This window comes from Prionailurus viverrinus, chromosome E2, assembly GCF_022837055.1.
Source record: "Prionailurus viverrinus isolate Anna chromosome E2, UM_Priviv_1.0, whole genome shotgun sequence".
NCBI lineage: Eukaryota > Metazoa > Chordata > Mammalia > Carnivora > Felidae > Prionailurus > Prionailurus viverrinus.
Window position 1 is genome coordinate 13,593,099 of NC_062575.1, and position 18,822 is coordinate 13,611,920.

The 18,822-nt window shown below is 39.9% G+C and overlaps 1 protein-coding gene across 2 annotated transcripts in view; it reads left to right on the forward strand.

Annotated features, from left to right (window-relative positions):
* Positions 1-267: 267 nt before the first annotated feature.
* GLG1 (golgi glycoprotein 1) overlaps positions 268-18,822 on the forward strand; it is a 149,410-nt gene continuing 130,855 nt past the window's right edge. For both annotated transcript variants that reach the window (XM_047836693.1, XM_047836694.1), the window contains exon 1: positions 268-714. In XM_047836693.1, the coding sequence (XP_047692649.1) occupies positions 274-714 (441 nt within the window). In that variant the 5' untranslated portion in view covers positions 268-273. The remainder of the gene's footprint in view (positions 715-18,822) is intronic.

The following is an 18,822-nucleotide window of genomic DNA, read 5'->3' on the forward strand; positions in this document are numbered from 1 at the left end:
TTATTCTCCTGTGACGACAACCAAGGGAATTATTCATAGCCGCCCTGCCCAGGCTTTTTAAGGAACTCCAGCAATTTCCCCGGCAAAGAGCCTCTAAGGCCCAGGGCGTGGGCCGTTTCAAGCGCAGCCTCCTGGGGGGCTCTGCTCTCAGTACCCCGGTCGGCGCCAGCAGAGGAGGGGCTCGGGTGGGCCCCACCGGGCCCCGCCCGCGCCCCGCCCCCTCATTTAAATACGCGGCGCCGGCGGGTGCGTCGAGCTCGCCGCGGACCCAAGATGGCGGCGTGTGGACGTGTACGGAGGATGTTCCGCTTGTCGGCGGCGCTGCAGCTGCTGCTGCTCGCGGCGGCCGGGGCCCAGAAACTCCCGGGCCAGGGCGGCCACGGCCAGGGCCAGGGCCCGGGGGCCAACTTTCCGTCCTTTGTAGGGCAGACTGGAGGAGGCGGGCAGGCGGGTCAGCCGCTGCTCCAGATGCCTCAGTCATCTCAGCTCCAGCACCAGCAGCAGCCACCGCAGCAACCGCCTCAGCCGCCGCAGCCGCCTTTCCCGGCGGGTGGGCCTCCGGCCCGGCGGGGCGGAGCAGGGCCCGGCGGGGCTGGCGGGGGCTGGAAGCTAGCGGAGGAAGAGTCCTGCAGGGAGGACGTGACCCGTGTGTGTCCCAAGCACACCTGGAGCAACAACCTGGCGGTGCTCGAGTGCCTGCAGGACGTGAGGGAGGTAAGGAGGAGGCGGGACGGAGCCGGGAGGGCCAGGCCTGGTGCGGGCCTGAGGGTGTTGCCGGCCTTGGAAGCCGCTGACGCCGGTCCGCTGCTTCTCTCTCTTCCTCTGTGCTGCACTCGCTCCTTCCCTCCCCGTCCCTAGCTAGCTCCCCGGCGCATTCCGAGATGAGGACCCCACCCCCACTCCTCATTCCCTCGCCGGGGCGGGGGTCTGGGAGTCAGACCCTGGCTCCTGGCCGCTATCTGCGAAGGCCCAGAGCGTGTTTATGTTTGCTTCGGTCTTTTGTGTGATGCTGTAAGCACAGTAGCTCCTCGCTGAAGACCGGCTTAGAATTTTGCTATTTGTTTCGACTTGGACAATTTGTAGCAGCCCTTTTAAACATGAAAAAAAAAATGGTTGTCGTACTTAAGCCGTTAAGAAACGCTCTTGTGTTTATTGGCAGTAGGTAAGGTTTGTTTAGGTAGCTCGGGTTCTGTTCTGATGTGTATTGTAGTCCAAACATCGAATTTACTGTCTTTACCCTATTCTTTTCTAATTCGCAAATTCTTACTATGAATATGTGCTGAAACTAATGTATGCCTTTTATTTTCTTAATTTCTTTTGGTCAATTTGTAGTGCATCTCAAGTTTAAGCTGTTACTCCAAGTAATTTAGAGTCCCAAAGCTTGAAAAGTTGGGACAGCAGTCGAAGCTGTAATACCTATACAGTATTTGTGATTGGGTTGTGGGATCTTGCCTTTCTGACGTCTGAATATGATTTTAACAGGACCTCTTAATGAGATCTAGATTTGATATTCTTTAACGTGATTCAGTTAAGTGACACAGAGAATGTCCTTTCTAGATTTAATGCTGCAGTATATTTGACAATTATCAAAGTGTCGGAGCAAATCTGGTAGGGGTTTGTTTTGTTTTAAGGTTTAGGTGTATAGAATTAGGCCCAAAGGTTGACAAATAGAATGAAACTGCTCTTGATAACAGTTTTATTTGGGGAATTGTATCAGAATTGTCTGGGGTGTTCATGATCATGGGAAGACCACTGGTTTGTAGAAAATTGCTAGCTTTGGCAGTACACCCCTACCCCCATCCCACTGTGGTATCTGCTTTATCTAGTATTCTATACAGAGTAGTTCACAAGAGGAAAAGACACACATAATCAGAAGACAGAAAGGAAGTTTCCAGAGCCAACAGAAATGTGGGGCCGCAGATGACTTCTCATCTACAGCTTGAAGACTAGAAGGATAATCCATTGTTATTCCTTATTTTTCAGCTACTTTTCTTGTAGATACAGCTAAGATTCTTAACTGTCAGGCTTTTTGGAGTTTTCTGTTTGGTCTCTGAGGGTATATAATAGATGTTGTTCCCTCAAAGTAGGACCCTAATATTGGTGACTGAACACTTTGTTAGTGGTTGTGGCAGAAACAGGATGTTATTAGGGAAAGTAGCAAAAAGTGGCCCATGCATGGAGTACATGTCTCTTTCTTTGTGTGCATTAGGGGCATTTGGAAACCTCCACTTATGGGAGCTGGCTTCCTTTGTCATGCATGTAGAAGTGTGTAGCAGCATATGTAATCCATAAATAACTTAGATTTGGCCACTTTTTGGAGTCTGTTTAATTTTGTGGACACTGTCTTGCATTACTTAGTGTAAAGAACCTGGCTTGAAGATGTAGTCCCTGCTCCACATTGACTGAGATTGAGGATGAATAAACTAATGGAGTCAGTTTTAGCTCCAGAGGAAGAAAGAAAAGGTGTCATGTAATTTGGAGGTGGGGTATTTTGGAGAGCAGGGCTTTCCAAATTTCCAATTTAATTAATTTTCCTATAATTTTATAAACTTAAAAGTTGAAAGAAGAGTACCATGAATGACTGTGTTATTTCTCAGGAGGTGAAACCTTTTTTTTTTTTTTTTTTCTTCTGTTTTAAGTAGGCTCCACATCCAAAGTGGGGCTTGAACTCGAAATCCTGAGATCAAGAGTTGCATGCTCTACAGACTGAGCCAGCCAAGCATCTGGAGGTGGAACTATTTTGAAACTACTTTTTCTTCCTTTAAAGATGGCAGAAGGAAATTTTAACACACTTAGTTTGAGAATTAGTTAAATCTCATTTATATGTTTGAAAGAGTATATCTGAATTAAAGAAATAAACTGCCTAGGCACATTTGAAGTAAAATTATGGAATATGTTTTGTCTTTGCTTTTTGGTAAGTGGGACTGTTTGATAGGGAAGTTGACATAATGTGCTTCTTTATCCTTTTGGATACAAATTTGGAGAAGATTGTTCTCTGTGTGCTTGCTATGAAAATTATGAAAAGGCAAAGCGTGTGAGTATTTAAATGGTAGTATAGTAGAGTTGCCTAGGTGGCCCAGTCGGTTGAGCATCTGACTCTTGATTTTGGCACAGGTCATGATCCCAAGGTTGTGGGATTGAGTCCTATGTCAGGCTCCGTGCCCTCTCTCTCTGCGTCTTCCCCACTCTTGCTCGCTCTCTCTCAAAATAAATAAATAAAACATAACATAATAATAATAATAAATGTTAGTATAGTAAACATTTTTATTTTGAAAAATGTTGTTTTTAATGTTTGTTTATTTTTGAGACAGAGAGAGACAGAGCGTGAATGGGGGAGGGTCAGAGAGAGAGGGAGACACAGAATCTGAAATAGGCTTCAGGCTCTGAGCTGTCAGCACAGAGCCCGACGTGGGGCTCGAACTCACGCACCGCGAGATCATGACCTGAGCCAAAGTCGGAAGCTCAACCGAGTGAGCCACCCAGGCGCCCCAGTAAACGTTTTTATTTTGAAACAAGATGGGAGTATATAGTGTTAAGTCTTAAGTTCAGATATTTTAAGGTTGTACTGTAGTGTAGTGTTCAAAGTTTTATAGTAATTCACTTACAAAAGTTATTTGCAGGTATTTATGGTTACCTTTAAATAATTTCAACTGATACTTTCAGTTTATTTAATGCATCATGTGCCAACAAATTAAAAATCTATGTGTAAAGTATAGTAAATTTGCAAATGGGCTATAGTTCACAGCTTTTCCTCACTTTGTCCATTATTTTGAAGGTTATGTGTTATGTGAGGGATTTTTTTTAATCCTCTCAGATGAAGCATGCTTTTTTTTTTTTTTTTAATTTTTTTAACGTTTTATTTTTGAGACAGAGAGAGACAGAGCATGAACGGGGGAGGGTCAGAGAGAGGGAGACACAGAATCTGAAACAGGCTCCAGGCTCTGAGCTGTCAGCACAGAGCCCGACGCGGGGCTCGAACTCACGGACCGCGAGATCATGACCCGAGCCGAAGTCGGACGCTTAACCGACCGAGCCACCCAGGCGCCCCGAAGCATGCTTTTTAAAAAAAATTTTTTTTAATGTTTATTTTTGAGAGAGAGACAGTGTGAGTGAGGTAGGGGCAGAGAGAGAGAGGGAGACACAGAATTGCAGCAGGCTCCAGGCTCTGAGCTGTCAGCACAGAACCTGACATGGGGCTCAGGCTCACAGACTGCTAGATCATGACCTGAGCTGAAGTTGGATCAGCTGCCCCAGATGAGTCCTGCTTTTTAAAAGGTCAAGGATAGGGGCACCTGGGTGGTTCAGTCAGTTAAGTGTTCTAATCTTGACTTTGGCTCAGGTCATGGTCTCACAGTTTGTGATTTCAGACTCTGCACTGACAGTGTGGAGCCTGCTTGGGATTCTTTCTGTCTCTCTCTCTGCTCCTCCCCTGCATGCTCTCCATCTCTCTCTCAAAATAAAAATACATAAATAAACAAACAAACTTTAAAAGGTCAAGTATACCCGATGGGTGCACTATTAAATAATAGATGTAAGAGTAGTAATGGTAGTATAGTAGTCCTAGTTATTTTTATATACATATACATATGTATATGTGTATACATTCATGTATATTTACATACTTGTATATACATATAGAACTAATGGTAGTTCTAGTCATTAAAAAAATATAACAAGGATGTATAAAGGAGAAAAAGGAAAAAATATACTCTAGGCTATTCTACCAGGTGGAGGAATAATAATACCAAAGAAAGAGAAGATACTGCTGTTTAGTTAGTATTTAATAAAGAGATAAAACATGCTTTGTATTGAGAGTAATTTTAAGATACTTTATTTTGGCTGAAATGACCAGTATTATCTTGTGTTTAGAAGTTTCTGATGGAGACATTAGTTTTTGGGGAAAAGTTTATTACTTATGTGTATAGTTTTTCTTAGCTTTTTATTTGTGTTGTTTTTTGTTGGGTTTTAAAACAAAAAACTTTGTGGGGCATCTGGGTGGCTCAGTTGGTTAGCATCTGACTCTTGATCTCAGCTCAGGTTTTGATCTTAGGATCGTGAATTCAGACCCTGCATTGGGCTCCATGCTGGGTATGGAGTGTACTTAAAATTAAGTAAGTAAATGAATAAATAAATAAATAAATAACTTTCTGCTATGGAAAATTTCAAGTATATACATAAATAGAGTAGTATGGTGATTCTCCATGGTATGCATCACCCACTTTCAACTATCTCTACTAATTTTGTTTGTATGGCACAGGAGTTGGGAGACTGGCATCCTTTAAAGCAAGTCTCAGATACATGTCATTTCACTTTCTAACTACTTCAATGTGTATCTTTGACAAGGACTTAAAAAAAAATGTAGATACTTATTTAAGATATTTGATGTATTGAACAGGAATTAACATTTAAACATTACAAACCATAAACCTGCTCTTAAACTCATAGATGAGAATTTTTGTTACTCTCTTCTTTAAAAAAATTTTTTTTTAAGATTTCTATTTTTAAGTAATTTCTATACCCAGTATGGGGCTTGAACTTACAACCCTGACATTAAGAGTCACACACTCCACAAACTGAGCCAGCCAGGTGCCTCTATTCTCTTCTTAACCTTTCACTTAACTGTATCCTAAGATCATGTTCTGCACTGTCTATATCATCTCATTTAATGCTCTTGATAGTCCTGTGAGGTGAATATCTTATTACGTTAGTTGAGAAACAGGTTCAGAGAGATGGAGTGATTTGTCTGATGTTATGTTCTAAGTGGTAAGACCTGGTATTCAGTAAGTTCTTTTTGACTTCAAAAGACCTTATGCTTTGCAATCTACCATGGATGGTTGCAGCTAAGGAAATTGAGACTGTTGAGAATGCCAGGGGTTCAGAAATGTACACAAAATAAGAGTCACCTGGAATTAGAATCCTCTTTTCTTTAAAGTTTATTTATTTTTGAGACAGAGAGAGACAGAGCATGAACGGGGGAGGAGCAGAGAGAGAGGGAGACACAGAATCGGAAGTAGGCTCCAGGCTCTGGGCCATCAGCCCAGAGCCCGACGCGGGGCTCGAACTCACGGACCGCGAGATCGTGACCTGAGCTGAAGTCGGACGCTTAACCGACTGAGCCACCCACGCGCCCCTAGAATCCTCTTTTCTTCACTACCAAGAACAGTTGGGTAGCAACAGCTCCTATGCATTGGAATATTGTAGGTTTCTCAGGCAGACAGACCAGCATTATTAGACAAAGCTAATTTAATTTATTAGTTTAAGTCCATCATGAGCAGAATTTCTGCTTAATGAAAAGATTTTTTTTTTTTTTTAATTTTTTTTTTCAACGTTTATTTATTTTTGGGACAGAGAGAGACAGAGCATGAACGGGGGAGGGGCAGAGAGAGAGGGAGACACAGAATCGGAAACAGGCTTCAGGCTCTGAGCCATCAGCCCAGAGCCTGACGCGGGGCTCGAACTCACGGACCGCGAGATGGTGACCTGGCTGAAGTCGGACGCTTAACCGACTGCGCCACCCAGGTGCCCCATGAAAAGATTTTCAAATCCCATCTCACCTTAAGCAGGATTTGTACTAGTATAATGGAAAAATTTAGATACATTTCTCTACTATTTGTATTGAATCCATGGAACAGCACAGTGAACTAGGACTAGAGCTGGCACTGCCGTTAGGAAACCATATGACTGTGAGCAAGTCTTCTTACCACTCTGAGTCCCAGTTTCCTCATGTATTAAATGACAGGTTTGGGTAATACAATTTGTAAGACCCCTGTTATTTAACCTGTACAAGTTTCTTATATCCTCTGCATGCGTATGTCATATGGTTGCTAGGATTTATAGGCATACCATCTCCTGATTCCTTTTTCATTCATGGGAGGAAATAGGGATATGAATAATGCAAATGGCAGTTAATCCAAACATTGTTTGAGTTTAGGATATATTATGATTGTTCTGTTTGAGCCAATGTGGAATTTCCTCCAATGCTAACTCTCAGTGGTTGGAAGCAATCTAACCACAAAATCAAGGCATTTTTGATCTCTTGTTCTGCACCTATCATTGTGAAAGAACACTAGTACTTTAAGACACCGCCACTGCTTATAATTGGTTTGATAAATGAGATAATAATCAAGAAACAATTATATAGGAGAGTGTTAATCCCTTGATGTCATATAGACAGTAGATTCTTTAGGGCAATGAAAAGAGCAGAAAATTAGGTTTTAAACTTGGATGGAATCCAGCTCTGCTACTCTAAGCTTAAAAGTTTCCTGCCCCCTTGGTACTCCTGGGTGGCCCAGTTGGTTACACGGCTGACTTCTGCTCAGGTCATGATCTTGCAGTTCGTGAACTCCAGCCCTGTGTCAGGCCTCTGCTGTCGCTTGGAGCCCATTTTGGATCCTCTGTCTCCCTCTCTCTGCCCCTCCCCTGCTCACACATGCTTGTGTTTGCAAGCCCACTGCTTCTCTCTCTGTCTCTCTAAAAAATTAAAATTAAAAAAAAAATTTCCCCTCGCTTAAATTGTGACTGTCTACTTTAACCATGTCATAAGTGAAGATATACATGAATTTTTGAGTTTGATGTGACAGTTATATTTTTCTAATATACACCAAACAAAATATATGGCAGTTAAAGTATACAATACTAATACCATCCGAAATTATCTTGCTTACCTTTTATGTACCTTTTACGGTACATGCTTTGGAAAATGCCAAGACTGGAATATCTCTTAATAGCTCTGATACTTTGTGATTCTGTGATCTGTAAGAAAGCAATTATGTGCAAGTGAATTCTAAGCACAGGTGAAAAGGGAAAATGCTTTAAGAAATTTAGGGGGTTGTACTGTCTGAAATAGAGAGCTTGAGAATTTTTTCAGAGTCCAGATTGTAAAGGGTTTTACATATACCACTGGCTTGTTTTTCAAGTAAAGCCCAGAAATGGGATGTGTTTTCATCCCAACCTGAGATAAAAATATTCCTGCAGATAATTGAGAGTTACCTGTAAAATACCACTGTTATTGATGAGGAATACTTTTGTTAATCTCTACACCCCACGTGGGGCTTGAATTCACAATCCTGAGGTCCTGAGTCACATGCACCCCAAGAAATACTCTTTTAAGAAGTCTCTTGATAAAGAGTGCTTAATAGCATATATTTGCTTAATAATTCATTGTTTTTTTGGAAGAAAGTAAAATACTTGAACAGTCTGAAAGATAAAATGGTACATTTCCTTTTGTATATTTCGCCTAATGTGTTCAAAAACAATTTAGCCAGCAACAATCCAAAAAATAAAACTTACCTGTTTATTTATTTAAATATTTATATTTGAGAGAGTGCAAGTGCAGGAGGGAGGGACAGAGAAAGGGGGACAGAAGATCTGAACGGGGCTCTTCGCTGGTGGCAGCGAGCCCATTGCGGGGCTCAAACTCCCAAACCGTTTGATCATGACCTGAGCTGAAGTTGGACACTCAACTGACTGAGCCACCCAGGTGCCCCAAAACTTACTTGTTTATATGAGATATTTATATATTTGAAAAAGAAGCAATTAAAATGGGTTATAGGATGTCATGCAAATTAGTTTTTCTTCCTTCAACAAACATTTATTGAATACCTACTATGTGTAAGACACTGTGCTAGTGTTAGAGGGTATAAATACATGGTAATTGTTAGCATTTATTGAAGGCTTTTTGTGTGCCCTGTGCTAGCTAAGAGACCAGATGTTTTCTGGGCATTATGTCTCATTTAATCCTATCAGAGATGTATTATTATTATTATTAATTATTTTTTAATGAGGAGACTGCCTCAGGGCTAATAAATAGTGGAATTAAGATTTGAAAGCAAGTCTGTCCAACTGTAAAATAGCTCATTCTTCTTCCTTCTGTCCCTGTGGTGGTCCAGTGTGGTAGTCACCACTTACATGTAGCTGTTGAGAAACTGAAACATGAATTGTCTGAATTGGGATGCCCTATAAGTGTGAAAGACACACTTGATTTTAAAAACTTAGTACAAAAAAAACCAAATTTAAGATATCTCATTAATTTTTTAAATTGATTACATGTTTAAATGACAATTTACTTTGGATGTATTGGGTTAAGTGCTTTATTAAAGTCAATTTTTTTTAATTTTTTAATATGACTATATAACGAGGTTTAGATGTGGTTTATATGTCTATTAGGGCTGATCTAGAAGAAGAAAAAGATAGTTTTACTAAAAATTATTAATTTAAGTTATAAAATAGTATCATAGAAGAATGGTAAATTAAATGCTATGGGCATTTATGATATGAGTAGAAGAAATGGTTGGGAGAATCAGAAAAAAGCTTTTCATTCTTCTTAAATTGGTTATTCATATCATGAAATTCCTTTTTTTGTTTTTTTTTAAGATTTTATTTTTAAGTAATCTCTACACCCAGAGTGGGGCTCAAACCTACCACCGTGAGATCAAAAGTCTCATGCTGTACTGACTGAGCCAGCCAGGTACCCCCATATCATGAAATTCTTAATTTAGCTACCTTAAAATGTCTCCTAATCTGGTTTATGGATGAATCTTGTCTTCCCTGTGTCTAAATTATGAATTGTAAGGGGCGCTCCTTTAGCTTGAGAAGAGCAATACTCCTAAAACTGGAAGTCAGTAAGTGGTTCATCTTCGGTTGAGTTACATAAATTTGAAACCTACGAAGGAAGCTCAAGTGATGGTCCTCCGAACAGTGCCAGTACTAATCCTTGTATCTGCATCAAAATAGAGTGTGGAGGAACAAGAAGTGTGGACTGGAATCTAAAAACAATTAAGAGAACTAGGCATCTATTTTCATTCAGTTTTAATAATTTTATTGAAATTGGAAAGTTATGTTAGATTGAATTCATAGTATTTATAGTACCTTCTCCTAATGAAGGCTTGAATAACATGTATAACTCTTTGTAGGGGAAGTCATAGTGAAAATGGGTGCTGACTTGAATTCCTGGATCTGTACACTTATAAAATAGAACAGACTCTGAAACTGTTTTTGTGTTCCTTTAAAAAAAAATAACAAGTGTGATATATTAAGAATGAGAAGCAAGATAAACAGTGAGTTGAAATGGTATATAAGAAAAATTAACCAGGAGAATGTGCATACAAGCTATAAATCAGTTTAAGTGCAGAGTAACAACAACAACAAAGAATAAAAGAAAAAGAAATGTTTAAAGAAAGATACAGAAGGTATTTTCATTTGTAACTTAAGTTTAACTAGAAAGAGCCTGCAGGTCACTTAACAGAATTCCCAAAGTTCCTGCACTGTCCAGAGCAGCTCTGTAATGTGATAACCACTCTGAAGTGGACAGAAATTTCAAGGAGGGAGAAGGGGATGTAAAGGAGGGCTTTAATTATGAACAAAATCTGCCATCTGTTAAATTAGTGCCATCTACTGAGCACACCTATTAAGGGAAGATATAAAAATCAGAATTACAATCCTGGATTCAAATCCCAGCTCACTTAACCGCTTACTGTGACCTTGGACAAATTAATTTCTCCAACTTTCAATGTTCTTATCTATAAAACTGAGATATGAAACCTACTCCCACAGGGTTATGGTGAGGATCAAACTTTTTAAAATATGTAGACCATGCATCAAATTGCATTTGCCCATAAATGGTCTTTGCCTTCCCTTTCTCTTTGTTGTTGCAGATGAAATTGTTCAAGATGAGGTTTTATGTTCACTGTTTTAAAAGAAATGTGAAGTGAAATGTAATGTGTCACACCTTTTATGTAATTCTTCCTAGGCTCCTTCATGAAAACTTTAGTTGAACTTACTTGAAGAGAAAGATCAAGAACATTTAGTCTTTACTGAGTATTAAAAATGTGTGCACTTTGAGATTATGGAGTGCAAAGGAGTGAATTCTCTGGGTAGAGGAATTCAGTTCTACCAAATGTTCTTCAGTTCTCATGGCCTAAATGATGCCTAAATTTGGAATATACTGCCAATCAGACAAAGAGGAAAGTCCCGTTCTTAAATAGGAGAGGAAAAGAATTAGTTCTTGTATTCTGAAGACAGCATTACTTAACGCAGATCCTCCCTCTGTAGAATGGAATGACTAAGAACATAGCTTTTTATTAGCTGAGAAAAAGAACGCATTGATTCTCTCTTTTTGCCCTTTGTAAAACCAGATAAATTTCAAAATCACTAAAAATTTCCTGAAAATTGGCAACTTTTCAGAGGGGGAGTAATATGTAAAGACTTTGATATTGCTAAGGTTGCAGCATTCTCTGGCTTGTGAAACAATCTATATTAAAGTATAAATACGTAAATTAATCATACATTAAGGGCATTGCAAAATATTTGCAGTATGTAAGCCTTCTTCTTGAGGTTATTTGGTAGCAGAGTTCATTTTGAATAAGTGTTGAAACAGTTAAAATTCCAGTCTCCTATTAGAGTTGATTGGTTTATTAGGAACTCACAGTTGTTTATCATTTTAAGAAGTTTCAAGAATTTATACTATTGTATATTGATTTCCAACTTGAAAGCATATCTAAAATGGGAGAAAGAGCAGTGAAAGCAGAAGTCAGAAGACATTGGTGTGGTTCCCTTCCTCTTGTGGAGACAAATTTACATTCTTTAGTGGGATGATCTATGCCTCTTTCTCCAGCTCTGCCTCCTGCTAGCTCATGCAACATCCTGCTGTTCTCCCACACAAATACATAGCCTAGTGGGGTAGGCTTCCAGAAAGCAGTGCCTTATAGCTTGTGAGTTTACAGTTTTTATGTAAACAACGTTTGTTGGTAAAGATTTTATATTCAGTGATTTGGGAATATTCTGCCCCAGCATATTGTTTAGTATCTTTCCCTTTGCTTGGTCCACTGCCCCTGTCCCCCTACCAGCACTTCTAATATTTGATCATATTTGACTTACAAAAAACAGCAGTTTCATATGGTTCATCATAGTAGTTCTGATTTTGAGTAAATAGTATATGTGTTTGCAGCAACTTCATTGTTTACTCTTTTGTATCTTGAAATCTACAGCTAAGTGTGAGGAGATAGGATGAATTAGTCATTTTCGTGTAGGGCTTCACCTTTGGAGTCTTCCTGAAATTTTTCCCCCAAGCTTTTCATTTGGTTTATCTACCCCCAGAAAAAAAGAAGAGAATCGGTGTAGATTCACTCATCACTTGTAAATATTTATTGAGCACTCACTGTATGGGTTCATTGATGAGTGGGATTATCTGGCATAAAAAAGATGACTTCAGAGTTTTGTTTCATATAAAATGATGTATTCCAAAAAACTTCTTAGCTCTTTTTTTTTTAAAGAAGAATAAAGTTGTTTTTTGTTTTTTTTTTTTTTAAACGTTGGCACGAGATCATGACCTGAGCTGAAGTTGGATGCTTACCCGACTGAGCTACCCAGGTGCCCCAGCTTTTCTTAACTCTTGGCGTAGGGGAGGGGAGATGTGGGACCAAGTGTAATGTCAGAGAGGAACTCACCCTAATATGCTTGCTTTTTATAAACTAAGTATTGGCCTAACAATCTTCTCCCTAAATAATTACTATGAGTCATGTAAGTTGCTATTCAATATGTGATTTATGGAATGCTTTTTATATTATTTCCAACTCTTGACAAAATATACGGTAGATAGGACAGATTACCAGCCTTATTTTACAGATAAAAAAATGAATCAGATGGATTGTGATTTGTCCAAGTCATATAAGTTTTAAGAATAAGAGCTAGACTCCAACCCAGATCTTTTTAAATTTAAAGCCTCTGTCTTTCTGTGTTATCACATTGCTTTTCTTTTCTCTTTCCTTTTCTTTTCTTTTTTGAGGGAGTGCATGAGTGAGGGAGGAGCAAAGGGAAATGGAGAGAGAGAGAATCTTAAGCAGGCTCCACACACACCATGAGATCCTGACCTAAGCAGAAGTCAAGAGTCAGACACTTAACCCACTGAGCCACCCAGGCACCCCTCCACAGTGCTTTTCTTTTTTTTTTTTTTAATTTTTTTTTTCAACGTTTATTTATTTTTGGGACAGAGAGAGACAGAGCATGAGCAGGGGAGGGGCAGAGAGAGAGGGAGACACAGAATCGGAAACAGGCTCCAGGCTCTGAGCCATCAGCCCAGAGCCTGACGCGGGGCTCGAACTCACGGACCGCGAGATGGTGACCTGGCTGAAGTCGGACGCTTAACCGACTGCGCCACCCAGGCGCCCCTCCACAGTGCTTTTCTGATAACTTTTACATTTACATACATATTTTCATTTTGTTTTTTATAACCCTTTTCCATTTTTAAATTTTTTTTTTTTCAACGTTTATTTATTTTTGGGACAGAGAGAGACAGAGCATGAACGGGGGAGGGGCAGAGAGAGAGGGAGACACAGAATCGGAAACAGGCTCCAGGCTCTGAGCCATCAGCCCAGAGCCCGACGCGGGGCTCGAACTCACGGACCGCGAGATCGTGACCTGGCTGAAGTCGGACGCTTAACCGACTGCGCCACCCAGGCGCCCCCCCTTTTCCATTTTTAAATAAATCTGTCAATAAATTTTGAACATATACTATGTGCCTGTTATTTCTTCAAATAGTTTTTCTGTCCTTCCTCTCCTGTGCTCTAATTTTTCATAGGTTAAATTGCTTGCTATTGTCTCAAGTCTTGAGGATCTGTTCTTCACCCTCCCCTCTCCTCTCTCCCTCTCCCCTGCACCAACACTTGTTTTTTCCCCTCTCTGTTTCATTTTGGATAATTACTATTGCTGTATCTTTGGGCTTTCTTCCGTGGTCTTCAGTCTGGTAAAGCCATCTAATGTATTTTTCATTTTTGATATTTTATTTTTCATCTGTAAAATAGATTGGGGTCTTTTATATAATATTATATAGTATCCCATTTCTCTCTTTTATTATGTTCATGTTTTCCTTTACAGTCATTTTTTCAATTTTACTTTTTAAAAATTTTTTTTTAACGTTTATTACTGAGAGATAGTAATACATTCTGTGAGCAGGAGAGGGGCAGAGAGAGGAGGAGACACAGACTCCGAAGCAGGCTCCAGGCTCCGAGCTGTCAGCGCAGAGCCTGACGCGGGGCTCGAACTCACAAACTGCGAGATCATGGCCTGAGCCGAAGTTGGTCACCCAACCAACTGAACCACCCAGGCACCCCTTTAATTTTACTTTTCAGTAATCTCTACACCCAACATGGGCTTGAACTCACAACCCCAAGATCAAGAGTCACGTGCTCTACCAACTAAGCCACCCCTTCCTTATAATCTTTTTATTTATTTATTTATTTTGAGAGAGGGGGGGAGAGAGAGAGAGCACATGGGTGTGCATGCATGTGTGAGCAGGGAAAGGGCAGAGAGAGAATCCCAAGCAGGCTGTGCACTGTCAGCGCAGATCCTGACATGGATCACAAACTGTGGGATTTGACCTAAGCTGAAAGCAAGTGTTGGACGCTTAACTGACTAAGCCACCCAGGCACTCCTACAGTCTTCAGTGTATGTATAATAGCTGTTTTAAGGTCCTCATTTGCTAATTACATCAGTTGTCATTTCTTGGTCTTTTTCTACTGATTAATTTTTCTTCCTGTGGGTCACATTCTTGCTTCTTTGCATGTGTGGTGGTTTTTTACTGAATATTGACCACTGTGCATCTTACATCTTTGAGTGCTGAATTTTGTTGAGTTACTTTAAAGAATGTTAGATTTTGTCTGGCACAGAGGTTACATGCAGATCAGTTTGAGCCTTTTGAGGCTTGCTTTTAAGCTTTGTTAGGGTAAGTCTGGAGCAGCCTGTAGTCTGTGCCTAATTGAATTCTACTAGTAGGATTTGACTCTTAGCGGGACTCTACCCAGTGTCCCAAGTTATTTAAGGTCTCTCTTTTCTGGCTGCTGGGAATGAACTACTGCCTTCCTTGTGTGAATGTCAGGAATTAATTGGTCTATTCGCTTTTCAGTTTTTTTTTTTTGTTTGCCACCACACGTGCATAGATAGGATAGGACAAAACCCAGGGTGATCCCTCCGCAGATATCCTGTATTCTCTCTTTTCCAGTACTCTATCTTGCAAGTTCTAGTCCTCTTGAATCCATTGAACTTTTGATTTCTCTCCTCTTCTCAGTGAGAAAACTAGATTCTGTCTGGGCTCCCCCTCCTGTGCTGCAGCCTAGAAACCACCTCCAGGCAGTAAGCTGGGGTAATCATCAGGTACACCTTGTTCGTTTCCCTTCTCTTAGGGATCACAGGCCTATGCTGCCTGTTGTGCAGCCACTGAAAATTATTTTATATTTTGTCTACTTGGTAATTAGTATGGGGGCAATTCCAGTAATCCTTCATAAGCAGTAGTAGAAATCACTGTGACTTGAATTTTAATTTCTGACGTATCAAATGGGAATGAATAGGGGTAATTTGTTAGAAAAGGAGATCGTGAATTATTTATAAAAATTGTAAAAAATGTATAGATCTTTTGACCCAATAGACCTTCTTCTGAAAATTTATATATAACAGTATGAACAATGTGTAGGAAGTATTTGATTGATGATTTCTTTTTTTTTTTTTTGTAATAGCAAATAATTGGAAACAATCCAAAACCTCTTAATAAGGGGGTGATTAAATAAGTTATTGTGTATCCATACAATGAGCTATTGTATTGCTGTAGAAAAGAAGGTGTTTATGCCAGGTATGGAAAGATCTCCAAGATCTGTTATTAAATGAAGAAAGTAAAGTTACCACTTGGTATAGTATATTACCTTTTTTGTAATCAAAGACAAAGTAAAAAGAAGGAAAATATTTATTGGTATTTGCTTGTATTTGCATTAGAATGCTCTGAAAGGATACAGAAGAAACTAGGCTATTGGAGGATAAAAATGTGTGAGAACTTTCCAATATGCCCTTTATATTTTTAATTAAAAGAAACTTGAGCCAGGTATGTTACCTATTTGACGTTTTTAAAAATTAAGTTAAAGATCTTTATTGCCCTATGTTGACAAAACTACTTTAGCAGGAGAGTGCCATAGGTATAATTTTGCTAAGTGTCAAGGGGTCAGCTTCTCTCTAACTGGGTTGAGCCAAGCCTTTTACTAACTTAGAAGATAAAAGATTTCCTTTCGGTTAATGTATTATTTAGGGTAAAACTAACTGCCACAGTGAATTCCAAAATATCAGTGGCTTAACATAGGAAAAGTTGTGGGAGACTGTCAGCCATCTGGTGATCCAGAGACCCTGGCCCCCTCCAATCTTGTGTTTTTGTTTCCTAGGCCTTTTTTTTCCCCAGTTAAAAATTTTTTTTAATATTTATTTATTTATTTATTTATTTATTTTTAGCGTGAGGAGAGAGAGAAAGAATCTTAGGCTCCACCCTCAGTGCTGAGCCTGACCCATGGGGGCTTGACCACCCAGGCACCTCCCTGTTTTTTTGTTGTTTTTTTTTTTTAATTTTTTTAATGTTTATTTTTGAGACAGAGAGAGACAGAGCATGAACAGGGGAGGAGCACAGAGAGAGGGAGACACAGAATCTGAAACAGGCTCCAGGCTCTGAGCTGTCAGCACAGAGCCCAACGCGGGGCTCGAACTCATGGACCGCAAGATCATGACCTGAGCCAAAGTCGGACATTTAACCGACCAAGCCACCCAGGCACCCCATCCCCCTGTTTTTTTAACCAACCTTCCTTCCTCCCTCCCTCCCTTCCTTCCTTCCTTCCTTCCTTCCTTCCTTCCTTCCTTCCTTCCTTCCATATAATCCACATAACATAAAATTCACCCTTTCAACCTCCTGTTCTAAAAATCCCTGGCCCTCAGGTGATCACCTCTCTCTTATTCACATTCCAATGGTGATACCTTTTCATGTGCAGGTACCTAGATACACCGGGGACGAGTAAGTACTCCCAGTGACAGTTGGGTGCTGTGAAAAGGAGAACAGAGCACACAAGTCCTGCAGACAGCTAGCAAGCTTTGTCTTAGTTGTCTGGGCAAGTCAGGTCAGTTTCATGTGCCAGCCTTTGATTTGTCACATGAAGAAGTCATGTTCCTTCCCATTTTCTTTAGGAAGGTGAAAGTTGATAAACAATCAGGTTTTTCTTTTTTTCTGTTCTAAGGGTATAGAAAGTTTTTTCTTGTGATCAGTTTTCTGTGTTATAGTCTCTTTCATATAAAGTATGGAAGGTATGGAAGCAGTTTCAATAGTACATAATTGATCTCAGTTCCAATTTTATAATATTTATTTTTTAAATTTGTATCCAAGTTAGCATACAGTACAACAATGATTTCAGGAGTAGATTCCTTAATGCCCTTTACCCATTTAGCCTATCCCCCTTCCCAGAACCCCTCCAGTAACCCTCTGTTCTCCATATTTAAGAGTTTCTTATGTTTTGTCCCCCTCCCTGTTTTTATATTATTTTTGCCCAGTTTCATAATATTTGCTGAGGATCAGGCAAATCTTGACCTGTTCCTTGTCATTAAGCCCCAAGCCCTAGGTTAATGAAACAGTCTTCCTTCCTTCCTTCCTTCCTTCCTTCCTTCCTTCCTTCCTTCCTTCCTTCCTCTTTTTTTGGTGCCATGGTTTTTAATCCATCCTTCTTCCTTCCTTTTCCTGGCAGCTAGGGGATTCCCATTTTCTTCTGAGTTTACCTATGACTTTGAAAGGACTTCGTTTATACTGTTTATTGATGAAGGCTTTTCAAGTTATGTTCTTTGCTGAAGAACATATATGTTGCTAGAACCTGAAGTTGTTGACTTTTGAGGCAGCCTATTCTTTGGATAACTGACCTTGTTCAAAAGGGACAAAGAAATTATACAGGGCACCTGCTCTGTGCTTATGTACATTATCTTGTTTAATGACCACTGTTTCTAAGAGGTACATTTCATTTTAGCCCCCATTTTATTATGTAAAATTTCAAGCATACAGAGAAGTTTAAAGAAATTGTACATTGAAAAAAATCATACATTGAACACTCACATACTCAATCACTGAAATTCTATTAATATTTTACTACATTTGCTTTATCACATAAAGATGTTAGTTTTTTTTAAGATATTTGTTAGTGTTTTTAATGTTTGTTTATTTTGAGAGAGAGTGCACATGTGCTCATGCGAGTGGGGGAGGGGCAGAGTGAGAGAGGGGAGAGAGAATCCCAAACAGGCTCTACACTGTCAGTGCAGAGCCTGATGCTGGGCTTGAACTCACGAACTGTGAAGTCATGACCTGAGCCAAACACTTAACTGACTGCGCCACCCAGGCACCCATGTTTTTTGTGTTTTTTAATATTCATTTATTTTGAGAGAGAGGGAGAGTGCTCACACGCGTGCACGAGTGAGGGAGGGGCAGAGAGAGAGGGAAAGAGAATGCTGAGCAAGTTACGAGCTGTCAGGACACAGCCAGCCTCCATCTCATGAACCATGAGATCATGACCTGAGCCAAAATCGAGTTGGATGCTTAACTGACTGAGCCATCCAGGTGCCCCAAAGATGTTAGTGTTAAACACTTACTCTAAGCTGGGTGAAAAATTGTATTCCATGTCAATTTTAATTCATAGTTTTTATTATACCTACTAAACAAAACATCATCCTACTGCCAGAACTTAAAACAAACAAACAAACAAACAACAACAACAAAAAAAAAACAACTCTTGCACCTTAGTAGAAAGCAACTGAATTTCCCTTCTTGAAGTTAGGAAAACCAGTGTCTTTTCTGAAGCCAGGTTGGCTTCATTCGGCCCTGGAAAGCCAGTATCCTTAGACTTTCCTTTTTCACTCAGTTTCTCAAGATGTTTTTTTCATAGTTTTCTGGTTCTGGATGTGTTCTTTCCATTATTTTAAGTATCAGTTTATGTAACTTAAAAGGAATTCCAGATGCTTTAAGGTATACCAAACTTGGGAAATTGAGCTTTC